Here is a 26,857-nt window from a genome sequence, read left to right as displayed (position 1 = left end):
ATAAACTTAACACGGTAATCTCACAATAAATGTTGGTCTAAATTAATTGTTAGGGGATGAGAGTATCCCAAAACACAATGAATAACTTTTGATAGTAATGCCAATCCTGAGATGATAGGAGGCTGTCCCTGTATGGAGAGTTGAGAGTGAGAGTAAGCAGGAGAAATAGAGGTACAGAAACCTATAAAGATTTATTTGGAAAAGATGTAGTATATTCAAATTATTTTAATATAAAATTATGGTACTCTCGTTCCTTTTCTTCCCCTCCTTCAGGTTAGCATAAAGTTCTCTAAGGAGCAGGGACTACCTGGCTCCACTACTAGCCTCTATCTTCAGGCAGCCCCTGATTCATTCTGCGCACTCCGGGCTGTGGATAAAAGTGTTCTACTGAAATCAGAAGAAGAGCTGTCAGCTGAAAGTGTAAGCTCTCTGGTTTCCTCATTTTCCTCGTTTTTATCTGTAATCCTACAAGTCCAACGCTTCAGATGATGTTTTTATTTGAGATAAAACATATTGACAATAACAAATATTCTCTTTATTTGTTCTTTCATGGGTTCTATATATATATTTCTCTTGGATGACCCAGCACTCATAACAACATAGAATTCTGTAGATAATTATAATGAGTTAGGGATAACACAACAATGTGGTTTTAAAAATCATAGATGTAATCATATATATATATATATATATATATATATATATATATATATATACATAGAGAGAGAGAGAGAGAGAGAGAGTTAAATATATATATATGTAGAGAGAGAGAGAGAGTTAAATCTCTGTGTTGAAGGATATGCTTGGATACCGTGTAAAGTTATAATCTATTAATGGATTTTATATTTTCACAAGCATTTTCAGACCAGAAATCCCAGAATTTCACACCAAAATTGTTTCAGTTGATAACTGCTGGATATTTTCTCTTTATTTTTAACACAAGTACATATAAATATGGAAATTTATGATCATATATAAAATTAATCTAATAATTACGATTTTTTTCTTAATATTAAAATTGTACCTATTGTCTTAATCCATTAGGACAGCTGGAACAAAATACTACCAACTGGGTAGCATAAAAACAACAGAAATTTATTTCTCACAGTTCTGGAGGCTGAAAGTCTGCAATCTGGGTGCTAGCAAGATCAGGTGAAGTCCTTCTTTTGGGTCGCAGACTTCTTTTATCCTCATGTGGTGGAAGGGACAAGAGAGCTCTCTTGGGCATCTTTTATAAAGGCATCAATCTCATTCTTGAGGGCTCTGCCCTAATCACCTCCCAAAGATCCAATTTCCTAACACCATCATATTGGGCATTAGGATTTCAACACATAAATTTTGTGAAGATACAAATATTCAGACCGTAGCACCCAGTATTGTAGAAAATGTGCAAAATAAACAAAAGCATAGAGAAGGAAATCTTTAAAATCACTCATTATCTTAAAATTAAATGTATGTACATTTTCTTGTAATTTAAAAAATCTCTTTTCTGAAGGTATATATATTTTACAAACAAGATCTCATTGAAAAATGTAATTTTGCGGTTTGCTTTTCACACTCTATAGTAAATCAAGTTTTACACATAAAGCTATAAAAATTAATTAATAACTTAATATCTAAAAACCATGAATCATGATATACTCTATATAATTTTTCCCAATATAAAATTGTTTTACTAAAGCTGTGTTATAAGAAGGGCAGGTTATGTGTATATTAAATTCTAGATTCTCACTTTCTTTAAATTTCTTAAAAAAAGAAAAAAAAATTCTTGAAAATGCTACTCCACTATTGCCTTAGTTTGAATATTGCTTTTTAAGAATTGTGACATAAGTCTAATTAATTTGCCCTTGTAACTTAACTGATATTTTTGCCTAAGGGCTTTTTTTCTTTCTACTTTAAATTTAATAGTTTTAGTAAAATATGTGCCAGAATTTACAGTTTAGAGGAAGTTTTACAAAGTATTTAGTGGACTCATACAATGTGTAAACACGGATCTCCTAATATTTCCAGAATTTTTCTTGAATTATAATTTTAAATATTAGTTTTTCCATTGTTTCTTTTCCCCCTTCTCGAAGTACTCTATAAATATGCTCAGTCTTTGCCTGTTTCCCAATTCAACAATTTTGCCTGTGAACTGTTTTAATTCACTCTTTCTCCCATTTTTATTCTTTTTTCTTATGCTACTTTTTAACGTTTTCTTTCTATTTTTTTCTTGAGCTCCTAATACTTTAGCATTTATTTCTCCTTAATCTTAGAGCATCTTTGTTAGAATTAATTTTTTTTCCAGTTCTTGATATTTTGTGGACAATGTTCATATGCAAAGAGTAATCTTTCCTGTTGTTTTCATGAAATACAATTTCTTTAATAAAAATGTTGTTGGTGATAGAAATAGGAGTGGAGAGATTAGCATATTTTATTCCTCTTTTGTTTCTACAGTGTCCTAAATTTTACCCTTTTACAACCTTTCCTCCTTTAAGTGCTCTGTTTCCAAGGGTCACTATATTTCTTTGAATGATCTGATGATTTCCTATCAGCCATGCTGTTTGGAAGCTGCCACTTCCACACCCATTCATCTCAAGCCTTTCCCTGTTTCCTAGACTGGTAACTATTGATCTGAGGACTATTATTCATTTTTTGACACTTAATGTTGTACTTCCTTTTATTTGGAGTTGACTTTGTGTATTTCCTCTAATTTCTCCAAGCCATTCTCTTCTTTTTTTAATGTAGTCTCTCAAGCTTTCCCTCTCAAGCTTTCCATATCCACAGATGTTCAGTAGCAGTAGAAGCTCTGTTGAAATTTGGTGTCTATTTCTCTACTAACAAATAATTTGAAGGTCACAGTATTATCTGTATCCTAGTAATGTTAAAGACACATGTCATGGACTTTATTACTTCTCCCTGATTTTGTGTTTTCTTTGAAAGGATATTTGAGAAGATTTAGAATAGAGCAGCCACCATTTTCCTCCAGACTTGAAAATTCTAGCATCAGAATTGCAATGAATCATCTGTACAGTAGGCCTTGAATTAAGCCATAGATCTTCAGGCTTCTCTTTCTTACATGCTGTCTTAATTTCTGCACCAGAGCTGAAAAATTTTGTAAACATGTCATTGATCACCTAAAATTGAAGGTTTTTCCTCTGAAAGAATGAGTTGACTCAAAAATGTTGGATTCGATGTTATAGCTATGTTGTTAAAGAAAAACACAAGAATAAACGGTTATGGCACAAGTTTGTCAAGTTTGTAAAAATAAAATGAATGCTTAAAATCATTAGGAACCATGTGATTTTTTTTTTCTCATAGGTGTACGACCTTCTTCCATATGTAGAACTCTATGGTTATTTCTATAATGGTCTCAACCTTGATGATGGCAAAGTAGACCCTTGCATTCCTCAGAAGGATATGTTTTATAATGGTCTGTATTACGTAGCTGTAAGCAACAATGAGGATGGAGACACCTATGATATTGTCAGGGTAAGATCACCTAAAATTTTAAAAATTATTTTATCCCCATTTTAATTTTAGTATTCATAATGTGTATCTATGTTTATGAATTATGTAGTGTTTTTTTTTCCCTATTCTTTGAGATAGGTGTCCGTTATCTGCTTAAAGAGCACTTGGAAATCATTTCACTATAAAAAGTGAAATGATAATTTATCACTATAAAAAGGAAATATTAGTTTTCATTGATTTTCTTTCTTTTGTTGCAAATAAAATAAGTGGGAGCTGAAATTATAAAATTTCATGTTTGAAGTAATGAGATAGTCTTCAATTTATTGTGATAAATCTTATACAGAAATCTTCAAATCAAGATGCTAGAATATAATCTGGGTTTCATCCTACATGGATTATCAATTAGATATGCTGAGACCTCCATGAAAGGACCTTTATAATTGAAGTCTTAGGTATAGAAGAAAATGGGCATAGAATTAGATAGACTTTAGTTTAAGTCCCTGCTATCCAAATTATTGACTTGTACGTTTGTGTCTTTGCTGTTAATCAGGTTAATGATAGTGCTTATCTTTTTTTTTTTTCATTTTATTGGGGAATATTAAGGGACAGTGTTTCTCCGGGAGCCATCAGGTCTAAGTAGTTGTCCTTCAATCTAGTTGTGGAAGGTGCAGCTCAGCTCCAAGTTCAGTCGCCGTTTTCAATCTTTAGTTGCAGAGGGTGTAGCCCACCATACCATGCAGGAATTGAACCGGCAACCTTGTTGTTGCGAGCTCGCGCTCTAAACAACTGAGACTTCCGGCCCCTCCGCTAGTGCTTATCTTATAAGTAATTTTCCCTTAGAATCAAATGGAAAATGATATAAAATACTTAGCAAAATTTTAGCATATAGTGAGGCGTGCTAGATAAATCAGACTGATTATTGTTTTTCTTTTGCCATATATCAAATAGAAGTGACTTGGCTTTTTAAATCCCAGACCCTGCTAGAAGAGATTATATATATATATATATATATATATATATATATATATATATATATATATATATATATATATATATATATCATTATAATGTAACTGACAGGCCTTTTTCAGGTTTTGCATGAAAGGAACGAACTTTTTTTTTATTTGTTTCTTTGAAGGATATGGGTCTGAAAATCTTTACCAATCTCCATTACCGGAAACCAAAAATATGTTCAATGGAGAGGATGCCATTCCCTATGCCATTGGATCTAGATAGAGAATTATATGAACTGATGTCCAGTGCCCCATCTAGAATTGCATGTGGGTAATGTAGAATTTTGTATCTGAAAGATGGCAAAAAGGATTTTATGGAATTGGGTGTATTTGGGATAAAATTATTTTAAAAAATTGGAATTTACATGTTTTGGGCTACAACTACACATTTTGCAAAATAAAGCAGAATAAGGCAGGATAGAAATAGTTTGGGCTAAAAAGAAGGATTCACTTCAGATATGAGTGGAAGTTTATTGTTATTGGTACAATACAATATCAGAACGGTATAGGAGAAGGCAATGGATGGTGATATGGGAGGACATTCAATATAAGTGAGTGAGTATGATACAAGGGTATGAGGTATCCTGTGGGGATCTTATACCCTTATTATATATAAACCACAATTCCCAGAGTTCAAGGCAGAGGATATTTTGATTCCCAGGCTAAATGACTGGCATCAGAGAAATGTGTTTAAATACTAGTTATTTCCTATTAGAAGGACCATAAGCACAAAAGTCAGTCAGTCTTACATGAATAAGGTAATTAGGCAGATTTCCAATACAGAAATTTCATCTGAGAAGCAAAATGAAACAAGGTCATCAGAATAGAACCAAAATCAAAGCTGTGTTCCAGATCTGAAAATACTTGAATAGCATTCCTCAAATCCCTCTGGCCTGCCGTTGAGATTAATCCAGTAATTGAAGTGGGTCTGATCCTGAACATGGGTATCAGAAACTCCACTTGAGAAAAATGAAACGTTTGGCAACTTTATACAAGGGTAGATTCAATGAGTTAAAGAGGCCTTCTAAAGTCCAGAAGCTGAAACTACTTTGAAGTTTCAACTCGGTCAAAAGGTTGAAGCTATCTACTTTTCTACTACTAAATTAAATCATATTTACTGAGCTTTATCAGAAACATCTAAACTTTTTTAGTATTTTTGACTAAAATGTGCTGAAATAAAATGTACTGAAACTCAAAGTCTTTCATTTTAATATCTTCTTTCTTCAGTTATTCATTTATTAATTCACTCAACATTTATTGAGGCCAGGAATTTAGTTACATATTGTAAATACAATGGCGTAATCTCTACTTTCCTGGAATTTTTAGTCTAACAGGGAAGCCTCACAGTAAAACAGGTAATTCCCAAAACCTGGGAAGAGTGTATTAAATCGAAATAAGATCAACATGAGAGACCTAAATTTCTCAAGGGCTTATTATGTCCTTCTGGAGGAAGCAACATTTATATTTATACTAAGATCTGGAAGGTGAATGATAATACACCACAAAAAAGAATTGGAAGGGCACTGCAAGCAGAGAGGAAAATATGAAAAATAAAGAAACTAACAGCAGTTCAGAATGGCAGAAAGCATGGGCCAAGGGCAAGAGTAAAGACAGCTAAAGCAAAAGGGATAAACACACAGATCACGAAGACCTTTTAGGGCATTTAAAGAATTTGGAATTCATTTTAATGCAATAATACAATATTGACAAGTTTTAAGCAGACAACTTAATACGTGTTTTCAAAAAATGTCTCTGGCTGTTCTGTAGAAAAATGGATTGCGACTTGAGCTAGTAATTGAGTTGAGAGACTGTGGTGCTTGAACTACTATAAAAAGACTGTTTTCAAGCTGCTTTCATTTGGTTGGTTATGGTAGGAAATCCAGGATGAGGGGGGTAGGGTCAAGGACAATTCTTCAATTTCTGATTTGGGTAAATGGATAGATTTTGGTACCTTTCATAGAGATGGCAAATACTGGAGAGAAGCAGGGGAGGACATAATGAGTTTACTTTTGGAACAGTTTCATTTGAAATGCCTGTAAAACATCAAAAAAGACACATGCACAAGCATGTTGCATGTGCAACATGGAGCTCAGAAGAAAGGTCCAGGTGGGAGACACAGATTAGGGGACCTCTGCATACGTATTGTAATGAAGCCTGTGTGAGGATATCAGTAGGAGACAGTGCACAGTAAGAACAAGAGAACCTAAAACAGAGCTCTTAGTAGCAAGTCAAGGATGAGGAGAATACATGCTCAAATGAGAATAGCAAAACAAGAGTGACAAAAGAGATGAGAAGAAAATTAGAAGGATGTGATGTTATGGAAGTTTACAATAGTGACTGTCTGAGAAAGACACGGTGATTATAAGAATGTCAAATATAGCCTAGGGGCCAAGCAAATGAAAAAAAGTGTTCTTCATAATTAGCAATATTAATGCAATTAGAAGCTTTAGTGAAAGTAATTGTTAGCATAGAAGAATTGGCAGACACCAGACTGCTTTCTGGCAGAAACCATGATTTCAGATGAGACACATGATTCAGTGAATAGACCTCGCTTTCTCAAAATGTGGCTGTGGTGGAATAATGTAGTCTGACTGTTTGTTGTTGCTTCCAATAATGGGAGAGATTTGAGCACCAAAATGCTGATGCCTAGGTTGCTATGTACGTTTATAGGTAATGAGTCCCAGAAGCAAATCCCAATACTGCTTCACACTAAATATGCGCATTAAAGATGTAGATTATAGGTGTGTGTCATTGAAACATGTATTTTTATTCTCTCTAAAGCATTTCTCTTTTCTTTTACCTGGTGAAGTCACGAAGGACAACTCTGACTCTGTAGAATGGGCTAAAATGGAAACAGTAAGAGCAAACTTTCCAGAGACATGGATATGGGACCTCGTCAGAGTCAAGTGAGCTTTTAAATTTTTTCTCCTGTGTGTCTACATTTCTATTTTCTTACTATTATTTATTGAATTTTATTTCTGTGTATATAAAGCAATACCGTATTTGTAAAATATATACCATTCATTTATGTGTCCTAACCATGTATTTTATTTTTTTCTCCAGCCTTGTTTCTCATTTATTAATTTCATACAGATAGCTATAAGATGCCTCAATTTAAAAAAATAATGTGGTGTTTAAAGAAGTGTGATCATTTTAAGATTAATTTTATAGAAATACAGCTCTCAAAGCTTTTATCGGATGCCTGTCCAAACACTGTAATTCATTTTTAACCTTCAAGTATTAATTTTTGGTTTGTTCTAGACTACATTTAGTTTCTTAATTTACACACACACAAAAAAATGCATTTTACTAATAATCTAGCCTTGTAGTTCCTCAGGTTCAGCAAATCTTTCATTCCTCATTCCTGACACTATAACCCAATGGGAGACAAATGGCTTCTGTGTGAATGGAGATGCTGGATTTGGCATTTCGTCAACAATTGCTCTGAAAGTCTCCCAATCTTTCTTTGTTGAAATGACCTTACCATTTTCAGTTGTTCGAAATGAACAATCCGATGTGATTGTCAGTGTTTTCAGCTACTTGAATACATGTGCAGAGGTAAGTTGTTCCCTTTGCTCTGGAGACAAAAATCTAACAAAGGCAAAAGAGTCCTTAATATTTTCATTGAATATTGCTATATTTTTTATTCTCAAATGCAAACTGGTACTATAAAGTGATACAATTTGTTTCCGTATTCCTCAAGCAAAAGCAATTGCTGTAATTCACAGCAATGATGTAAATACTGCTTTGAAGATGTCATTTCATAATGATATGTGTTCTACCATATTTATCTTCTTGTGAAAGGAGTCATTTGGTATCTTTTATTTTTGCTAACTTAAAACAAAATAGATAAAGCTGAATTTTCTCAAGATATGAGGAGGAATAGTTAATAGCAAAGTATTTACAGTGCTACTCTCATTGCCATGACTCTTTTTTAGATTTCTATTCAACTGGAATCATCTCAGAATTTTGAGACAAATATCCGGACCCCTAAAAACAATGGCAGTGAGATTATTCAAGCTGGAGAGAGGAAAACATATGTCTGGACTCTTACACCTAAGAAATTGGGTAATCAGCTGTACCTATGCCAATCTCTCATGGAAAACCAGCCCATTTTTATTTCTTCTCTTTATTTTCCTTAAATTCTCTATATAAACACAATTTTCTCCATCACATTTTTAATTCTCCTTTTAAAAAATTCTTCATTAAAAATCCTATATTTATAATCTAATTTCTGGTTGCTAATGCTTGTGTAGAGCAAAACCACCTTTCATTTCTATAAAAGCATAATATGATCAAAATACAATACAAATGTTAATTTGCATGACCTATCAAGTCTATATATTATCCCAAATGAAAGTCATATGTTAATTAATACTGACCAGTTCCTTCACTTCTCATTTGTTCCTTCACCTATCGTCACGAACCTGTATCACCTATACAAAAATTGCTTCTCAAGCAAAATGCTTGCCATGAGTTGCAGGTTTACTAAATATATCATATATCGTGAGACACCGAAAAAACTGACTACATGGTTGGAGATCAAACACTGAGAAGAGTATTGTCTCAGTGCATATATTACCTACAGTATAGAAAAACAAGTTTGAACGTATCTTGTTGAAAATGTAAGGGAAGGGAAAAGTTAAAAAGAATCTAGTAAACAAAGAATGCTTGATGTGAGGCATAATACACATTATAACTAATTTAAAAAAATAAGTGTCATTAAAATTTCCTCTATTTCATGTCCTATATTCATTGTATTATTTTAGCAACAAAGACTATTTTATCAGCTCATTTTAGTTTACCTGTGATGTTGATCTGCCAAAGATTAGTTTTCCTATTAGATTTTAAGTTTCTCAATTTTTCTAACTACACAAGGTCTTCAAAAATCTTACCCTGGAAATTGAGATAGAATAGTGTACTAACTTGTATGGTTTTATGGAATTAAGTGGAGGATGCAGTTCTAAGATTGGAGTATCAAGGGCTTCCTTAAAAACAAAACAAAACAAAACACACCACCAATAAAAAAACAAGGATTAGATATTGGTACATAGGCATAAGGTAATATTAAACCAAAATAATTATGTTTTTTAATCCTCTAATTTTTATAAGTAGGAAATTTATGTGAACTATGAAGTCACAGGAGTTAAAAACAATGAATTTCTTTCTAACACTTGATTTAAATCCAGTGCTTTTTCCATTATGTCATATTTTATTATTTTTGTTTGTTTGATCTTGGAAGAAAACTAGGAACTCTGATTATCTAATGGTATCTCCCTATATTGTCATATCTAACCTTTATAAACCATCAATATCAAGAAAATGCCTCAGTTGGCTTTGCAGAATTATTATTTTTCTTTAATTGCTTAAGTTCTAGTTAAGTAAATGAGTCACTTATTTACTATAAAGAATCTTTAAAGAAATAAAATAGAACATACCAAATTGTGTCCAGTCAGGAGAAAGAACAGGTTATTTTGGTCTAAGTATAAATATGATAGAATTCAATTCATCCAATTCAAGATGTGATTCACAGACTCTCATTTCCCATTTCAGAAGAGGCCAATGGTCAATTTTTTTTTTCCAATGGTCAATTTAACTTATGTTTGGGAATGTTTTCCAGGTAAAGTGAATATCACTGTAGTTGCTGAGTCCAGACAAAGTAGTGCTTGCTCAAATGGAACAACCGAGCAGCAAAATCTAAACTGGAGAGATACTGTGGTCAAAAGTTTGTTGGTAGAGGTATGTACACACAAAACTACCAAACTCTTCCAGATAAGAAATAGACAGTATCTGGTAGGTTAAATATTAAAAGACATTCTCCTTGAAGATACTTAATTGACCGTAGTTACTTTTGAGACATGTCATTTTAAATGAATTAAAACAGCAATAAAATCCATCCTTTTCTAATTAGTACCTGGCCCAGGATAATAAAAATTATCACTTGAAACAGGCTTGATGATTTTTTTGTTTGTTTGGTTGGTTTGCTCTAGATGTGAGAGGTTTCCTGAACACTTGTTCTTCTTCCCTTCCTTTTTTAACTGACTCAAATCTGAGACAGATCTACTAGTCCTACACTCTTATGTAGTTCTCATCATCCTCAAAAAGAATCAATGCTTGTCATTGAAAGTATTCTCACTTCGCCTCTTGGCATGTTTTTACTGTGCAAAACATTATTTGTCTACTGGAGATGCCAGACAGGATCAAAGCACTCAGAATGTCCCACAATGACATCAGTTATCTCTGCCCTAACTATGGGAACACAGGGCCCAACATGGGTGTTGGTAATGTACAGTGGTTTCCAGATATAAACAGAAGGGGACAATGAATGGATCTCCTCCCAGGGATAAACATGTCCAGCCATGTCTATGTAAGCTGATGCTTGATTACCTTTCCTTTATGGAAAGATGGTCCAGACTCATTATTTTGTGCTTGTTTTTTGTTTATTCTTTGACAGCCTGAAGGTATTGAAAAAGAAATGACTCAAAGTTTCCTTATCTGTACAAAAGGTAAGAGGATCTTTTAGGTGGTCAAATTAGTCCTAAAGAAAATTTATCAACAGGATCACTTTATTTCTTCTCCTTTCACGTTAGTCCACTTGCCATACTGAGTACTCAGTGATTTCATTCTAAATACCTAATGGGGGATTATTTTATTTTATGCCCTGTCTTGATTGTATAATTTTAACAAACAAAAGGTATATTTATGACTTTTTTTTTCAGTTCACCCATAACATTGGCCTGCCTCAGCCTATTTTTCCCATCCTGTATACTTTTGACTCTTTTTGTCACGTGATTGGCACAACATTAGACAGTGGGAAATCAGAATTATGGCCAGATAGCACATAATGTAACCTTTGCTTTTTTACTCTTGGAATGAAACAACCCATAGATAAATTATAGCCTCTCAATAATTGCCCCTGTTTTATGGTAATCATGAGTATTGTTTTATCTGGTTGATGATGATATGATTTTAATGCCTGATAGAATTCTCTAAACTTTTATCTTTTGTATGTGCTGTTTTATATGTCATAGTCAGTAGGGTTTTTTTAAAATATTTTTTCCATTCTTAAACAGTTTAGGCAATAAACTAATGGAGAATGGGAGTCATTATTTAACATAGAAATTTACATATCATTTTGTGAATGTATTGTTATTACAAGCTAAATCTAAACCTCCATTTCATCTCTTCTAAAAAGCAACTTATGAAATAAAAATAATGGAATATATTTCCTAATATGTTTGTCCCACAAAACTTGTGCTATTGTTTATAAAAGGAAGTCATTACATTATCTATTTTATTAATATTTTCTTTCCAGGTACCAAAGCCTTCAAACAGGTAGTTTTAGATTTGCCACATAGTGTGGTAGAAGGATCAGCCAGGGCCTTTTTCACTGTTGTGGGTAAGTTGGTTCAATTGTGTGTTTCACAATGATTTGAAAATCTTGATTGAGGTGGTCTTTAAAAAGTTCCTTAAAATTAACAGGACAGAGAGATTTTTCTCATGCCATCAATTTAAGAGAATTATTATTGTTGAGGATTATCCTCTGTGTTTATTTGTATATGGGATCTGAAAAAATTACAGTACCCTTTTCAAATCTGTTTCTGGGAAACACTTGCTCTGGTACATGGTAATTGGTGTTTAGAAAACAAAGTGTTCTATTATAGCCCATTAACCTGAAATATTAAATTCCCCTTTGGAGAATCAGAATAATCTTTGCCTATTAAAGATGCTAAGCATTTCCTCAATTATAGGAGAAATCTGTTTTACAAAAGTCAAACTTCTATGGCTATCATTAACGTTAACACTTTTTAGGAAGGGATGGATCACAGTTTACAGTTCATAGAGTCAGTTTCTCAAAAAACAAACAAGCAAGAAACGTACTATCTGGTAATGAGATTTGTAGAAATGATTTGCATACCAGAAGCCCCTTTAACTTCATACTTCATGTCTATCTCCTCTTTAGAATTCATGAAAAATTGCCGTTTCCACCTTTCAGATTAAATTTTAAATATTTTGTACTTGCACTATGTCTCTTATCTATAGTTATTAATGCTGATCTCAGCATTAATGCCAACTTTAAGTAATAGTAACTTCCTGCTTTTCCTATTTTTAGGGGATCTTCTAGGACTTGCAATGCAGAATCTGGAGAATCTTCTCCAAATGCCCTGTGGATGTGGAGAGCCGAATATTGCCCTTCTAGCGTCTGATACCTATGTCCTTGACTATCTGAAATCTACCAAACAATTGACAGAGGAAGTTAAATCTAAGGCTTTTCTTTTCTTATCTAATGGTGAGAATATTTACGTAATTTCTGCTCATAATAGATGAAATCAGTTGTTACTGATACCAAGATGTCAAAAAGCTGTTATTTATAAAATAGTCTCATGGGGAAAAAGTGGATCTGAACTGAGGTACTCTTGAGTCCAAGCTATGTTTTTGTGTTTTATTTTTGGTATTTTGGGGTTTTTTTCAGATTTTAATACCTTTGTGGTCATTTAGTTTCACAATTTAGAACTGTAACCTTTCCAATAATAAGGTCAGTTTTTTTTAATGCCTAATATTTTGCCAAGCTATCTTGTTTGTTGTTGCTATTCTAGTAGCTAGAAATGGTTTATTTATCAACTTCTATATTTGTCTTTCAATTGTGTTCCATTGCAATGAAATGATTGGATTTGTATGTAGAAAAAAGATGTATAAACTTTGTACATCACACAAAATGTGATGTTAAAGAAAAGTCCAGGGATATGATTTCTTTGGGTTTTATTTGTTTGTTTTTCAGAAAGATAACACTGAAGTAAAATAAACTTAATAAAAAGATATTAAACAATTAGTAAATGCTAATTGTTGAGCCAGGCTTAGTCACATGTCATCTTGTATTTGTCATTAAAATCCTATAAGGTAGGAACTATTTTTCCTCACTATGGATAGAGAACTTGAGTTTCAGAAATTAAACTGAAATCATCCTAGTAATTTATGTCTGTCTAACACCTAAACACACGGCTTGCACTACACCATTCTTTTTTTAAACTTCTTAGATTAAAAAAAAAATAACCTCCTACAATGTTGTATTTTAGGTTATCAAAAGCAGTTGTCTTTCAAAAACCCTGATGGCTCATATAGTATGTTTTGGCAAAGGAATCAGAAAGGAAGCTTATGGTGAGACATGAAAATTTTATTTTAAATAATGTAGGACTGATCTGAGGAGGGCTTCTGTGAGAATGAGGGGAAGAGAGTTCAGTGGGGATTAAAAAGCAAAGTGGGTTTCAAAGTGAATTCACAAGGGTAAATCAGATAAAACTAAAATATTTGATTATTTCGATTCTAATACACTATACCTCGAGTCTCATGGCAAATTTAATGACACCCCGTCTATTTCCACAGCTTGTTAATTCCACAGAAAATTCCACAGCATAGTCTCAGAGGCCCATGTAGATTCAGGAGAGTAACACTAGAAGGCATCAAAGCATCTAATTACACTCACTCTCTTTCTACATGTGGATAATCTAATGAACCATATATCAAGAATTTTGTATGCATACGTGCTGGAAATTACCTACTTTTGTTTTCACATATTGCTGTTCAAAACATTTTACTGCCAAAGGAAAGAGCCACTATCAACAAAGACTCATTATAGTCAACATTAGCTAAATTATTAATAGAAACATCGATCACCCAAAGGAACAATGGTGATGAACCTGTTGAGTAGCTGACATCATCTTTCTTATCTAACTGTTGTCGAACTGGTGATTTGCATTACAGGCTCAGTGCCCTTACTTTTAAGACATTAGAGGGAATGAAGAAATATATTTTCATTGATGAACAAGTTCAACAACAGACCTTGATCTGGCTTTCAAGCAAACAGGAAAGTAATGGCTGCTTCAAAAGTGATGGCAAGCTTTTCAACAATGCCTGGGAGGTAAGAGATTAACCGAAGTAGGCTTTCCTTCCTCCATAATCTAGATACAACTCCTCATGACTCTATTATCTGCCTTACTGTCTTTAGCCCTTCCACAGAATCCATCTCTTTCAGTAGATAAACTGGAAATAGGAGATAGGGAAGAGAAAAGAAACCTAGAGAGGAAACATAAACCTGGAGCGCCAGACAATATGTTATAGAAAAGGGCCTTGAATAGATAATTAATTCCTCTTCAAGGATGGCAAGAAAATTGGAGGGAGAGCATCTAGTAATTTACATTGTTTCAATGAAGCACTCTTCCAATACCCTCTCAAGTAAAAGCCTGAGGGCCTAGCTCGCCCTAGGTCAGAATGTAAATAAGATGAACTTTGTCCTTGAGAGTAATCACTCCTTCCCTTTTCCTGTCTATATTTAAGTAAATCACTAGGCACTCTCCCTTCCTTCTGATTTCCTTTCTTTTCAAATAGCTATCCGTCTCCATCCCATCCTCTGTATCCTTTATCATTTCCTTCTGGAAATACAATCCCTGATCATACTTTAGCATGCCCTGATATCCTCTGAAATTTCCTGGCCTTTTCCTGTTTCCTTCATAATCACCACTCTTATTCTTGGATTTTGGAATATAAAGCTAATCCACTTCAAAATATGGGCGAAACATAACTCTGTATGGTATTTAATTTTAATGTGAATTGTTTTCAAATTGCTTTACTATTAATGTAGTGTGGAAAAAAATGTCTTTAAATTATTCCAAGCCTATTTCTCACAACAGAGGACCTGATAGAGAAGAGTACTTGTTCCTATGTAGAAAACTCAGAATTTTTCATGTTCTCTTCGAAAATATCTCCACATCTTTCTTATTGATTACTGATTACTGCTTCAGTTTGTCTGATCTTACCCAATCTTTTTTCCATAATTATAAGTGTATGTGTGTGTGTGGGGGGGAGGGGGTGTGGGTGTGGGTGTGCGCTCGCGCGCGCTGTATTGGGATGGAGAAAGAAGCAAGGGAAAAATAAAAACTTGCACTGAAGCGGAATAGTAATACAACTTTCCATAATTTAAGTGTGCTTTGGGTCCCCACACCTTATTTTAGTGTCTACCATCTGTAGTGATTTACACCTTGAAAACTGAGCTCCTCAGAAATTTTGTTTCTGAAGAAGAGAACAGTCACCTTTTGCTTAAATAGGTAAAACAAAAGGTTTATACTAGATCAATGGATCCCAAGTGCCATCTGAATGTTATTTGTGTCAGTACACTAGAGCACCCATTAAAATCCATTTCCCTGTGTCTCATTCCTGACTTCTTGAATCAGAATCTCTTGTGTGGATACTGCTTGATTTCATGTTTAAGTTTCGTAGGGGATTTTTATGCAGTGTCAGTTTGCAAACCACATAACTTATAAATGTTTTTCTAAGTTTACACTGCAAGAATCTATGAGACCTGACTGTTGTTACCTCCTAGGATACTTTGCCAGAGATGTTCAGGAAGTTCCACAGCAACTTTCTGTTCTATCAGAAATTCTTTGTATACTTTTCCAAGTTAATATCAAATAAAGTAAAATATGACTCTTCCTATGAATTGCTTGGAATTCATGCTAATACCAGGCTACATAAATATAATTATATATGTCATTTAGTATACTTGTGATTAATTGTACATTTTATTTCATTATTACATTGGATCGTGATGGAACCTTGCTCAGATAGTATGGTTATTAACCATTTAATTTAAAAATTATACATTTTCAGGGGTTTTATGAATAATGGTACTTGTTCCAGTGTTTCTTTTATACCTAGTTTCACTTCAGAAGACTAGCTGTTCTTTTGTGGTCTACTACTCTGTATGACTCATTGTTCCTTTGTGTTTAGGTTGGAGATGAAGAGGACATTTTACTCACTGCTTATGTTGTTGGAGCGTTCCTTGAAGCTGGGCTCAATTTCACTGTAAGGATTCCCATCATCTTTTAGTTTCAGTCAGTTGAATGCGTATCAAATAGACCATGAATTCAGAGCAATTTGAAATTCTCAGACTGGATGAAACATCAAAAGAACGTTTCATTCATTACCTCTCTTTAACTTGGTGTTACTCAAACTTTTTTTGCATTCATAGAAACCTTTGATGAACACTATTGGGTTTTTTCCCTAGGGAGAATATATGTATGCACATGTACACAAGTTTTTCATACCATTTCAGGTATTTACAGATCTCCTGAATTTCAGCCATGAAATTCAGATTAAGAAATCGTGCTTTAAGTATAATCATAACCCAGTATTCTGTTTGTCTAACCAATTCAGTGTGTAAACATTTCAACCCAAGTGTTGTTCATCTTGGCTGCCTCCCAATCCAAAGGTCAAATTATCTGATTGCAAAATCTATTCCTGAAAGAAGATACTAGGAACTTTCAGGGTCATTAGTATATCTCAAAAAACATCTTTAGAAACATAAGCTTCTATCTGAGGCATTAGAGTAAAATATCTTAGTTCTAAAAATAAATTTATGTTCTTTGCCACATAGAAGAAATTTATATTATTAACTAGAAAATGACTGATCAGATATAGAGACTGCCATGTACATACTACCTAACTTTTATTTCTCAAATACCAGTTATCCATTAAAATTAATTTTAATGATGTTTATAAAGTATAACACATATGTATATAAGAACAGGTTTGTATATATGAATATATACTTCAAGGATGTGTTATATATTATATACAGTATAAGGAATGATTAGTTTAAATATTCAGAAACTTATAAAGTGTTCAGATATTATTTTAGAATATTATATTATTATTCTTCGTGACTAGTTTCCTGCTCTACGAAATGGGCTCTTCTGCCTAGAGGAAGCATTGGAAAATGGTGTCACCAATGGCTATAATCACGCAATGCTAGCTTATGCTTTTTCATTAGCTGGAAAACAGGACAAAGTAGAGTTCTTACTCCAGATCCTGGATAAAGATGCTACAAAAATAAGTAAGTATTATTATTCACTTTTGCTAATGGAGATGAGCTTGAGAGGAAAGTGATGAAAATTACTTAACAATCATACAGGAACCCTGTTTTCACTAGCGTGATTCTATATTTCTTATGGAATTTCTGAGTGACATTTTATCATTTTTTACTTTATTTTTCAATTAGAGTTAACATTCAGTATTATTTTATATTAATTTCAAATGTACAGCATAGCGGTTATACATTTACATAATTTATGAAGAGATCACCCTGGTAAGTCTAGTACCCACCTGGCACCATACGTAGTAATTACCATATTACTGACTATATTCCCTATGCTGTACTTTATATCCCCATGACTATTTTGTAACTACCAATTTGTACTTCTTATTCCCTTCAACTTTTTCACTCAGCGCCCCCAAACCTCCCCTCATCTGACAACCATCAGTATCTGTGAGTCTATTTCTGTTTTGTTTGTTCATCTGTTTTGAGTGTTCCTTTATCTTTAAAGAACAGTATATATTTTCTGTTTCCTGCTTTCTCTTTTCTGCTAGTTTCTTCTTAAATGAGTGAAATAAAGGAAATCAAGCATAGTGACCATGCCATAGATGATAAAAACTGCTTGTGAAACTTAATCACACCATTCTTGACCTTAGAAGTTGCTTTTTAAAGCTATGTTAGTTTCTTAAGGCTACCATAACAAAATACCATACACTGGGTGGCTTAAGCAACAGAAATTTATTTTTTTCATAGTTCTGGAGGTAGCATTCCAAGATCAAGGTGTCAGCAGGTGTGGTTTCTTCTGAGACCTCTGCCCTTGATTTGTAGATAGCCATCTTCTCCCTCCACATTCACATTGTTTTGTTCTGCTTTGTTTTCTGTGTTATGCATCGCTGGTGTCCCTTTCATGTGTCCAAATTTCCTTTTTTGATAAGAACACCAGTCAGATTGGATTAGGGCCCACCTTAACTGCCTCATTTTAACTTAATCTCCTTTTTAAAGGCCCTGTCTCCAAATACAGTCATATTCTGAGGTTCTGGGAAGTAGGACTTGAATGTACGAATTTTGAGGGGAGGAATTCAGCCCATAACAGAGGCCAAGAATGGAATCTGTGTCATTCTTATGTATAACCAGTTCTTTTTCTAGGTAGGGGCTGTGTGAAATTTTTTTTCTTTTTCTCAGATAACGTGATATATTGGGAAAGCTCAAAGAAACCCAAGACAGAAGCATCCCCATTCTTTATTCCTGGGGCACTTTCTGCTAAGACTGAGAAGACTTGCTATGTGCTGTTGGCTATTATTTCCCAGAAAACTCCTGACCTCACTTATGCTAGTAAGATTGTGCAGTGGCTTGCCCAACAAATGAATTCCCATGGAGGCTTCTCTTCCACCCAGGTGATTGGTATGGGTCTGATATCAATAACAATACGTTTAATGCAAAAGACACTACTGTACAATAATTTAGACAGCAAAGGTAATAATAGAAAATACCTTCTGAGATGAAGAATGGTTGCTGTTAATAAATTTTATTACGTTTAGTTAACAATTATCTATTGGGGCAGTTCTTGTATATCAGAACTGATATACATATATCTACTACGGTAGGAATTCTCTATATACAAATGAATAAAACGAAGCCCCTTTTCAAGGAATTTATGCCTGATTTATATCTCCATTTAAATAGTAAAAATACAATGTAACTCTAGAAGTGATTGTTGTCACAAGCACCAGAGTGTTGATGATTATACTATGGTCAAACTATGAATCAACCAAGGAGAAATTTTCTATTTCTATGGTCTGCACATTGGCAAAAGTAAATGGAATGAATGAATAAGAGAAGAAATGAGTATGAACAACAATGATGTATGTTTTAACAGGAAAAAAATCTTTAATGCAAAGAAATGCAGTTTTATTCTCATGGGGAAAAAAATCTTCATTTCCTTCTTTACTTTCTTTTTTTAAGTCTTAGTTTCTGAGTAAAACCATAAAACCATATGTTAGTAAATCTCCTAACATCGTTTCCAGATTCTGACTCTCCATCTTTGAAGATAGTTGGGCATAAGCATTACGTAAGCAGCCTAATTATATAACGTCTTAATTTTTCAGGAAAGATTTGGCACTATTTTCAACAAAAGATTGTACTTCATGTAATCCTTTAGAAAACTAACATTTGATTAAGATTTGTAGAAGAAAATTAATTTAAATAACAACAACTAGCACAAGCAAATATATTTTCCTGTTCTTTAAGATAATGCTTCTTGGTGTTCTTCTATTGACCTGTCCTAGGAATATTTCTATGAATAGATTTAAAGTTCATGGTCAAATTATGACTAATACTGCAGCATAACAGAGTTTGGATTGTTGCTTATACTGTTCTGTACAGGGCACTGCTGTCTGTCTTCTTGCCATAACCAGCTACATGAAGTTAACCTTCTCTAATGGTGAAAACAATGTCACCTTTAGCAGTGAAGAATCCAGTGAGATTTTCCAGGTTAACAGTGACAACCGCTTACTGGTACAACGTTCAGAACTAACAAAAGCTGGTGGACAATACACAGTAGATGTGGAAGGACAAGGCTGTGCATTTATCCAGGTAATAGAAATCTACCTGAGAGGGAGATAAATGTTTGCTAATAAAAAGTCAGACTGTCTGCTCAGCTATATATGAACTGTTATTTTGCCATTTGGCATAGTTCCATGATTATTTCTATTCTTTCTCTCATGAATATTTTCTACTCGATAGCTGAAAATGCAAGTTTATTTAATGAAAAGAGATTTACTCTGAACAATAACTGGGTAACTGAAAAGTTTCTTGAGGATGTCACTGTTAGAAAGTATTCTAATATTTTTGTTAAATTATGTTGTTAAAGATTCTTGTATCTTCTGAAAACTAAACAATTATTTTTAGTGTTATTTCTTTATGGTAAAGATTTAAAATAAAGTGCATTACTAATGGAAATAAGAAAAAACAATAAATCCTTTAGTTTTTACTACAGGATAAATGGATGGATTTTCTTGTGATTTGTTCTTTTCTAGGCTACCCTTAGGTATAATGTGCTATCACCTAAGAAAGCATCTGGATTTTCCCTTTCCCTGGAAATGGCAAAGAAAAACTCTTCAGAGACATTCCAGAGTAATTTTGACCTGACTGTAACCATCAAGTAAGTGTCCCATTTTAATATCAACTCCCAGGTTAGAGAGAGGGCAATATATCAAAAAAGAATTATTTTAAACAGTAAAAAAATATGAACGATGTTAACCATAATGACTTCATTTGTTGCTGTGTAATTACTATAACATAGTCAATTTATAGCTTTCTGTGTGGACAACACAGTTTAGTAAATCTTAAACTAAGTCAGAACTAGAATTATGCAAGTACAATTTGTACTGTATGCAAGTATAATTTGCAAGCTTCTGCCACACTGATATTCCAGCAATGCTTCCATTTTTTGTGTGTATGTGTGGAAATACTGTCAATTTTGGACAATGGAGATACTATTTTCCCTCCTAAAGACAAGCACAGATGGGCTGGTAGGAGAAAACCTACAAGCGCTTATTTTATAACGGTACAGAGCAAACATTTAGATATTTATTTTTCAGAATAGAAAAACAAGTATAATATATAGATGCCAAAGAGTTTTAGCCTTAGTTAATATGTGAAGAAACACTGAGTAAAATTAGTTTGAAGGATTTTCTTAGGATTTCCAAGTGATAATCTCATGAACACCAGAGCTAAAATCAGAACTAAATACATTGTGGAACTCTTAACATCATGTTTCAACAGTGCTATCCAGATTTAGGGACATGACCTAGAAGATCTCTGAGGGACATTTCTACTCTATGATTCTACCAACATCCTGCTTTTTAAACAAAGATTTCCTCTGAGTGGTATGCAAATTTATGGCTGCCCTAAGTATATGTACTATCAATTTACAAGCTTTTTTTATAAGTTTTGACTTTGAGACCTCAGGTAATCTCAGGGTTTGGGGAGATTCTAAGGTCAGATAATTCATTATTTACTCCAATTTATGTTGCTTTGTATCATCTCATCTGTTTTCATTCTAGTTGTGCCTATTCTCAGACGTTTGCGAATGGCTTTCTTCAGGTGTTTTTTTCTTCATCTTTGCGTTTCCTCCAGACTTATAGCCAATTAGTACCTACGTACCCACCACCCTTGCCATAAGATGTCACTTTTCTAAAATGATGTCTAAACTAGTGTTTTGTTTTTAAACTTCAGATACACTGGAATGCACAATAACTCCAGTAATGTTCTTGTTGATATAAAAATGCTATCAGGATTTACTCCAGTCATGTCATCCATTGAGGAGGTAAATAACAGAAGCCCAATCTTTCAGCAGAGAAAAAGTAATAGCATATAGATGAAATAATTGGTTAGCAAAACCAAGCTATGGAATCCTTCATTTAAACAAACTTATTCAGAGTTCACATTTTAATTTTTGCTGTAACACTGGATAAATGGTATTCTTAATTAGCAATTAACAGTCATTACATCCCATAGTTTATACTCTATTTCTTTATTTTGTTTCTACTTGTACTTATGAAAACATCATGGCACAAGGGAACATGCTGTAAGATAGATTTCTGACGATTGGTTAAATAAACATTATGAAGCATTGCACACTGGAATGGTACTCTTTAATATTTATTCCCATTCCTCCCTGCCAATGTATTCAAAGCTTGAAAACAGTGGCCAAGTGATGAAGATTGAAGTCAAGAATGACCATGTTCTTTTCTACTTGGAAAATGTAAGTTGGGCAATAATTTTTTCCTTCCATGGCTTTCTTTTCTCCTAAGGGTAATAGGACGATCCTATTTCTTACAGATAGAAATGACAAAGATATGGGACATTAAAGATGATCAGTGCTCTTCTATCCCACTGATCATCTTCTCCCTGTTAACTCTAATGTTATTTCATGTATGCCTTGACTACTTGACTAGATAAATCTCAAGTTTAGAAACATAATTTCCCTATTTTTCATTCCTTATGGCATCTAGCATAACCTAGTCACAGAGAAGATGTATAATTCTTTTATAGTTTGACTTGAACTGCAGCGAAACCTGGTGTGAGTTTTAAACTTATCCTTTCTATGTGTACATCATTACCATGCACGTAAATGCATATATTACTCTACTGCTTTCAACTAAATTCCTTGCACCTCAATATAAGCAATGGAACTTGAATTTTTATACAATATACTGTTACCTAACTCATTATTTTTTCATTATGTAAAATATTGATATCCTAGATCTATTTAATTGGGTAGATCATGAACTTCTGGAGATAATTTGCTCAGTGACATTTTTTCTTTTTTGCACATCTGCTCTGATATATTTGTAATTTGTGTCTTTATAGGTTTCTGATACAGCAAACAGTGTCACTTTCTCTGTTGAGCAAAGCAACCTTGTGTCCAACACTCAGCCAGCCCCAGTCATGGTCTATGATTATTATGAAAAAGGTAGGCAAACAACAACCATGCCTTAAAGCTATTGATCATGATATCTATATCAGGGATTCCCTGAACTACCAAATTGTACAAAATCATCCTGTCTACAAAGACTAAAATATAAATGGTTTTACTTTACATTTTTTCTACTTCATGACATTTTCTAACTGTGCCAGTCTCCAGTTATCAGAGTTTTTCAACACCTAGACTCCTTTTGATATAATGTGCAAGAGCTCCCCTTTCATTTGAAATACAAACTATGTTTAGCATCTGGTTTTTTGTTGTTGTGGTTGTGGCAAGACTTACCATTTCATACTACCTTTATGAACTTTGATTTGAGAAGGGGAATGGGCAATATTCTGAAAAGTTATAGGAAAATGTAGATTGATTAGGTTTCAAACCAATTGCTAAGATGTTGTAGAGACCGAAAACATTTTCCTTGGATTGTGAGTGTCATTAATTTCTTGGTGAATATCATACAGTTTGTCAAGAAGTATCGGCATTCTGGCTCTATCATTTACTAATTGAATGTAATTTATCAAGTGCCTTACGCTTTAATAAGATATTTTTGGATTTAGAAAAAAAGAAGTGATTGATTCTCTTGCAAAGTTACTGAAAAGATTAGACCTAATGTATCTACAATAATCTGACATAATATGATTATAGCAAATTGGAGCTCTAATAAGGATGAATTTTCCCTTTATTTTCCAGAGGAGTATGCCATTGCTTTTTACAATGTCAACAATGTTTCAGTTTCTCAGTGAGACAAAACGAGACACAGGTAAGGGTAAGGAACTTGTACATATCACAGACCATTGAAAACACATTCATGTAAACGTTATACATGTATGTGTGTATTTGTTTGTATATATGTATGTTTGTATATATATATATATTCATGTATATATACATAGATATATTTATTTATTGTTTAAACTATGTTTTTAAATCCCAGGTGGAAAGCAATTTACTTTGAACAAACTCATTCTTCTGTGTTCAACATGGAAGAAAACTATGCATATTCCGTAAACTGCTATGACTTCTCTTCACATTTTATTTCTTTATTATCCATTAAATACTGTGATTTTGCATTTGAGTCTATGATTTTCTTTTCTTCCAGTACTTCACTTATAATTTTAATCCTAGAAAACTCTGGGCTTCATTTTATAGCAACTCTAAATATTTGCTTTATTGCTGTCAATTCTGAATTCAAGCTTTTAGACATTAGGGCATACAGAATAAAGAATCCCCTAACATTCAGAGAAAAAGAGAAAGGCAGGATTGATGAAGGGGAGAGAAAGAGACTTAAGTTGAAGAGGATTTCGTGTGAGCTCAAGAAAATAAAAATAAACACACAAAACACAACAAAACACACAGCCTCTTGTCAGGAAAAGTTCATCAAAGAATGGGGGAGATTACTTATGGAGACACAAATTAATTGATAGATTTATTGAGATCATGTTCATTATTGAGAGGGTAATTTGCAGGCATTTTATCTTTCCAAAAATTATTTTATTCTGAGCTTATCATTTATTATTGATAAGCAATACTTAATGTCTATCATTTGCTTAACTTAACACTACTATTATAGCAATGAATTAATATTGAGAAGAGGGAAGAAATGAAAACAATTTCTCTATGAACTTTAATACAGTTAAATGTATAGATATGTACCTCTGCTATGATGCTGCTACTGACAACAAAAAGCCATAGATAAATTGCCCAGTTGCGGAGTTAAACAATTTGGAAACACAGTGTCCTAAACTCTATCAATAGTCAACAAATTTAAAATACAGTGTTTTAACAGAAGATGGCTCGACATTTATTTTTATAATCTGTCTGCCCAATGTATACTGCTAATAACACCTAAGTTACAAATGGCCCTTAATAAATGTTTATTAATTGGTTTATCATAGATGAACTGTTGGCATCAGTCTGTGTGTGGTGCTACAAAAGTTTATTTCACTGTGTTAAGAATTCCTTTATACCATTTCAGTTCTCCTGTCTCACCAAAACATGGCATATCACATGTGTAAATAAGACATCAGTATTCATATTTTAAAAAAACATACCAGAATTTATAGCTATTGAAAGATTCCACTCAAGGAAAATGTGACTCTTATAGTACATTTTGTGCTAAAGCTTCAAGAAAAATGAAAGTAATTTACTTTGTGGTACGTAATATCTCTTGGTGGGAAACTTTTTTTTTGTTTACCAAAGTCAATAATCAATACTTAGTCCTCATTTTACTTGACATGTAGTCAATAGTTAGCCTGCTCACATAATAAAATTGTTCCTCAAAGTATAAGCAAGCAAGAAGGGTATGCAGAGTCAACTACTTGCTATACCCGCACAGAGAATGTCTGAGATTTAATGTTTACATTCGCAAAAATTTATTGGTGTCACAATGAGTATGGGAGGTAACAAGGAACTGAGATTAAAAAAAATTTTTAAAGACTTCAGATGAACAGTGCAGCTCTGTTACTTACCCTTTCATTAAAACCTCTCTCTAGCTTATTTTGGACAGAAAACCAATCATGTCCCAAATCAAATTTTAATAGAAAATGGGGCATAAGGAACATTCCAGTTTAGAAGTGTTGAATGGGAAATGCCAAGCTTTGATGTGATTGTGTGTGTCTGTGTGTGTGTGTGTGTGTGCTTAAGAAAAGGCCTTAGTAAATCAGAACACCATGAAATATTTCATGCAAGATTTATAGCTCTGGTTTGAATGAGGCTTGTGTTATCAAAGCATTATCTGACACTTACTCCTCTTTCCCTTCCACACAAAAATACTGTGGAGAATGGGAATTCATTCCATCTATCATGCTCTTATGCAGTAATCATACTTTTTTTTGCATTTTAAAATAAATTATGTATACATTTAACTAGTACCTGCAATACTTAACATTCCTTTTACTGTCTTCTAGAAATCCCATCCTCTTTGGCCTTCTCGTTTCATCAGTTTTGTCTTCTTTCTCTTTTCTTTAGTCTCAGCTTCTTTCCCTTTATTGTGTTTTCCCTACCATCACCACTTAAAGATTTTATTTCTTTCCTCATAATATACACATTTTCTTCTCATCTTCTGAAAGCTTATTAACTTTTTTTGTCTCCACTTTCTTTTCCCAAATATTAAATAATATTTTCTTCATGATTCTAACAAACATTTTTTTTCACTATACATACTAAAAATATTGTGATTTGAATTACCATCTATACTTTTATGATTTCCAAATATATACCTCTATATCTACATTTTAGCCCCATATTTGCCATTACTTACTACTGTATTCTTTAACCAAATATCACACAGGCACCTCAATAAGATCCATCATCTATCCCTAAACCATCTCCTGTTGAGATTCCTATCCAGTGTGTGAAAAAATCACCATCAAACAGTCACCTAAATGTCAACATTAACTCTTTCCCTCTCTCAGCTCTCCCATTCTATTAATTATTCTTGATAATTGATCATTGTTGATCTATCTCCTGAATGATTATGAATCCACTTGCTTTTATCCACCACTGCTGTGCTGCCTCAGTTCAGACTACCAAGCTTGAGTGTGCCAAACACTATTCTAGATGCTTTCAATATGAAATAGTAAAATGAATGAAAATAATAAAAATGGTTGCCCCGTGGAGCTCATATGCTAATGGGGGAGACAAATAATACATGTAATACTATTAAACAATATATACAGACAAAATCAACATTATAGATAAGCAAAATATAGGGAATTTGAAGGGAATAAGTATTATGGGTCATAAAAAATGTAGAAATAGGTAAGAGCATCTAGAATTCCCAAAGAGATGGGAAGAGGAGAAAGACTGAAATACAAAGTAGGAAATTTAGAGTCAACCTCATTGAGGCAGTGAGATTTGAGCAAAGTTTTGAAGGAGGAGAGGGAGTTACCCACATAGATATCTGAGGAAAGACTATTCCAGACAGTGGGAGCAGCTAGAAAATATTAAGGGGGACTGGGCGTAAGGCATAAGATGGAAATGTGTCTTGTGAACTCAAGGATCTTCAACTAAGTCAGAGTGGCCAGAACAGAGAGCAAAGAGGAG

At 33.4% G+C, this 26,857-nt stretch overlaps 1 protein-coding gene across 1 annotated transcript in view; it reads left to right on the top strand.

The window, feature by feature from the left end:
• The window catches only part of LOC308502793 (ovostatin homolog 2-like), a 39,318-nt gene extending 15,435 nt beyond the window's left edge, over positions 1 to 23,883 (top strand). The window contains exons 15-36 of the mRNA XM_081061086.1: positions 274 to 420; positions 3,301 to 3,471; positions 4,589 to 4,730; positions 7,273 to 7,369; positions 7,793 to 8,021; positions 8,402 to 8,531; positions 10,084 to 10,202; positions 10,918 to 10,969; positions 11,779 to 11,862; positions 12,577 to 12,753; positions 13,538 to 13,619; positions 14,223 to 14,379; positions 16,245 to 16,319; positions 17,184 to 17,349; positions 18,511 to 18,722; positions 19,711 to 19,920; positions 20,364 to 20,488; positions 21,565 to 21,655; positions 22,025 to 22,093; positions 22,702 to 22,804; positions 23,504 to 23,573; positions 23,748 to 23,883. Of these exons, the coding sequence (XP_080917212.1) occupies positions 274 to 420; positions 3,301 to 3,471; positions 4,589 to 4,730; positions 7,273 to 7,369; positions 7,793 to 8,021; positions 8,402 to 8,531; positions 10,084 to 10,202; positions 10,918 to 10,969; positions 11,779 to 11,862; positions 12,577 to 12,753; positions 13,538 to 13,619; positions 14,223 to 14,379; positions 16,245 to 16,319; positions 17,184 to 17,349; positions 18,511 to 18,722; positions 19,711 to 19,920; positions 20,364 to 20,488; positions 21,565 to 21,655; positions 22,025 to 22,093; positions 22,702 to 22,804; positions 23,504 to 23,556 (2,691 nt within the window). The 3' untranslated portion in view covers positions 23,557 to 23,573; positions 23,748 to 23,883. The remainder of the gene's footprint in view (positions 1 to 273; positions 421 to 3,300; positions 3,472 to 4,588; positions 4,731 to 7,272; positions 7,370 to 7,792; positions 8,022 to 8,401; positions 8,532 to 10,083; positions 10,203 to 10,917; positions 10,970 to 11,778; positions 11,863 to 12,576; positions 12,754 to 13,537; positions 13,620 to 14,222; positions 14,380 to 16,244; positions 16,320 to 17,183; positions 17,350 to 18,510; positions 18,723 to 19,710; positions 19,921 to 20,363; positions 20,489 to 21,564; positions 21,656 to 22,024; positions 22,094 to 22,701; positions 22,805 to 23,503; positions 23,574 to 23,747) is intronic.
• The last annotated feature ends 2,974 nt before the right edge of the window (positions 23,884 to 26,857 follow it).

The sequence above is a fragment of the Rhinolophus hipposideros genome (genome assembly GCF_964194185.1).
Source record: "Rhinolophus hipposideros genome assembly, chromosome: 9".
Taxonomy (NCBI): Eukaryota; Metazoa; Chordata; class Mammalia; order Chiroptera; family Rhinolophidae; genus Rhinolophus; species Rhinolophus hipposideros.
The sequence above is the reverse complement of the archived record's forward strand: the minus strand, read 5'-3'. Positions and strand labels throughout refer to the sequence as shown.